This window comes from Lygodium microphyllum, chromosome 7 (assembly GCF_053477565.2).
Source record: "Lygodium microphyllum isolate KBCC chromosome 7, Lygodium_microphyllum_v1.1.10, whole genome shotgun sequence".
Lineage (NCBI taxonomy): Eukaryota > Viridiplantae > Streptophyta > Polypodiopsida > Schizaeales > Lygodiaceae > Lygodium > Lygodium microphyllum.
The window spans coordinates 16,980,292-16,982,752 of record NC_141141.1 but is presented as its reverse complement, the minus strand read 5'-3'; the positions used below and the strand labels follow the sequence as shown (position 1 = coordinate 16,982,752).

At 46.2% G+C, this 2,461-nt stretch overlaps 1 protein-coding gene across 1 annotated transcript; it reads right to left on the bottom strand.

Moving 5' to 3' along the window:
* Positions 1-1,336: 1,336 nt before the first annotated feature.
* Positions 1,337-2,192, bottom strand: LOC148033215 (uncharacterized). The gene has a single exon (XM_087682240.1). The coding sequence runs from the start codon at positions 1,949-1,951 to the stop codon at positions 1,526-1,528; it is 426 nt and encodes a 141-aa protein (XP_087538366.1). The 5' UTR covers positions 1,952-2,192; the 3' UTR covers positions 1,337-1,525.
* Between the last annotated feature and the right edge of the window lie 269 nt (positions 2,193-2,461).

Below are 2,461 nucleotides of genomic sequence, written 5' to 3'. Positions count from 1 at the left end.
TGGCTGACTGGTGTGAAAAGTGGCTGCCAGACTGCCTGCCCACTAAATAAGTCTGCTGCCCACGAAAGGTGGCCTGACAGTGTCCACCCAGCCTGCGATTAACCACGAACAGCAGAAAAGAAATGTTGCATGGTATAGATGAGAGCCAGCAAGGCTGTACAACATGCTGGAAAGGACAGAGGACACCCTGGACAAGACAAAGAAACCCTGATCTCCACCAAACGTGCCTATGATGAAGATTACTGTCACAAGGAAAGGCCCAACAGACTAAAGATGATGTCAGAGCTCCAGAATGCCTTGCCAGACTCTGACTGAGGCTCACAAACAGGAGATGAATACAGAAGAAAACATAGAAACACAAGTCTACTGACATGTTTATCATGTTACCTGAGTGACAACAGTGCAGAAATAATGTTCCATTTGAAACTTGAAGGGTGTTAAGGTTTCATGCTGATTTGCAAACAGCAGGGCAGATGCAAATAATCAGAGCAGAGCAAAGGGAGTGTCAGCCGTGAAGAAACAATGTTCCAGTTTAAACCATAACGTGACATGTTCAACAAGTTTCCATGTGGTTGACAATCCTTTCAGTATGATGCCTTGACATATTTTTGGTGCATAATAGCAATTGCTGGACCCTGCATCTCATTTCCTATACATGATACAAGCTTCACAATGAAAGTAAATTCATAAGAGATGGCACAAACATATGCCTGTTAGTACATCCATGCCAGGTGCTTATCCCAATTAAAAGCTGCCACTGAGACAAGCACAGATTATGGAAGCCAACTGGGCTACAGAGTGCTATACAGTTGGTGTGTGGCCAAAAGCACAGTTTGCAACTCAGAAACAAGTGGTGGAGCTGAACAAAAAGACACCACCAAACCTCTCTAGGACCACCAACTAACCTTCAGACCGCCAAACCAATCTACACATGCGCACACAGAGAGGGACACGCGAAGCTAAGCTGGGTTAGAAGAATGTGTAAAAAATACTGATGTTATGAACATGGAACAAATTGTTGATATATGGATAAAACAAACCTATGCAATCAATTGGTGTTATGTATGCAGTTAACCATACATGCACAGTGTGCACACATTAGATTCAGCAGGTATGACAATGAATCACTTTGGAGTGTTAAATGAGTTGCATGACATTGAAGCACTTTTTGTGTTCAATGAGCTGCATGAACTAAGTAATATCATGAATAGTGTATGCAGTATGTTAGGAAGGATAACCATAACACTGACTCTGCATTAAATCAATAAAGTAACATACTTCCATGATACTTTTAGCTCAGAAAGATTTTATTGTGCCAAATATAAATAAATCTCAATAACAGAAAATTTCTGAACTGAACTCTGCTTATGTCATAATATACAAGAGAACAGATTGATCTGTTTCAACAGAGGGATTTCTTCACTACCTAAGAGCCGATCCACAACTCTATACTCGCTGATGATCAGGAATTTACAAGCTTACTGGTCTGTGTGCCAGATGTCGCAGGCGGATGGACACTTCTGCATCAACCCCTCATCTTATTGAAGGCTTTCTTCAGCCACTTCACTACACGGAAGCTCGATTTGTGGTGGTGGTGGTGATGCTGGTGATGATGATGCTGCTGCACCGGAGGGGTGACCGCTACCCCCGTCCCTGCGCCATATGCGCTTCCCAGGCTCTTGCCACTGTACGCACTCCCCACGCTCTTGCTGCGGCCCATCATGGCCGCTGCACTCCCAGGCGATCCGGAAAGCACATCTCCTCCAACTGCACCATCACGTGCTGCCCCGCTTGCCGGCACGACCCTCATGAAGCTGCTGCTGCTGCTGCTGTCAGCGGCCTGCCGTCGCATAGTGAAGGCGCCATCCTCTGTGACGATGTAGTTGTCGGCCCAAATCAAGCCCGAGGAGCCCTGCCGCCTGTAGGACATGCCCTTGGTGAGGGAAGCCATGGGCGATTAAATCAATCGGAGGGAACAGAGTTAAGAATCTGTATAAGCAGAAGGAGCAGGGGGTAAAAATATGTGAATGAGAAGGGGCAGAGGTGGAATTTGCCTAACAAAGAAAGGATTGTGCCGAAACAGAAGGGGAACACCACTGATGGGGGGGGGGAGAGCACCCAAAAGGGCAAAAGGCAGACAGACAGACACAAACAGAGAGAGAGAGAGAGGAGGGAGAGAGAAAGAGAGAGAGAGAGAGAGGACAGGAGGGTGATGATGAAGGGTAGGCCTAATAAGAGATGAGATTATTGGCTTGCATTATTATATTATTATTGAGTAAGGTTGGTGCTGCAGTGACGGGTTTTCCATGGATTGAGTCAAACTAACAGAGGTTTATTTCAACACCTAGTATGGGCCCACGCTTATGGACTTTCCTTATTTGGGCAGGTGGGCCCGGGCGAGCTTGCGCATCCACACACGTCTGTTCACACGCAATCGAGCATCCAACAGCTTGTTTGATAG

Coding starts and splice junctions, on each gene's coding strand:
- LOC148033215 (XM_087682240.1), bottom strand. CDS start 1,951: ATGGCTTCCCTCACCAAGGGCATGTCCTACAGGCGGCAGGGCTCCTCG.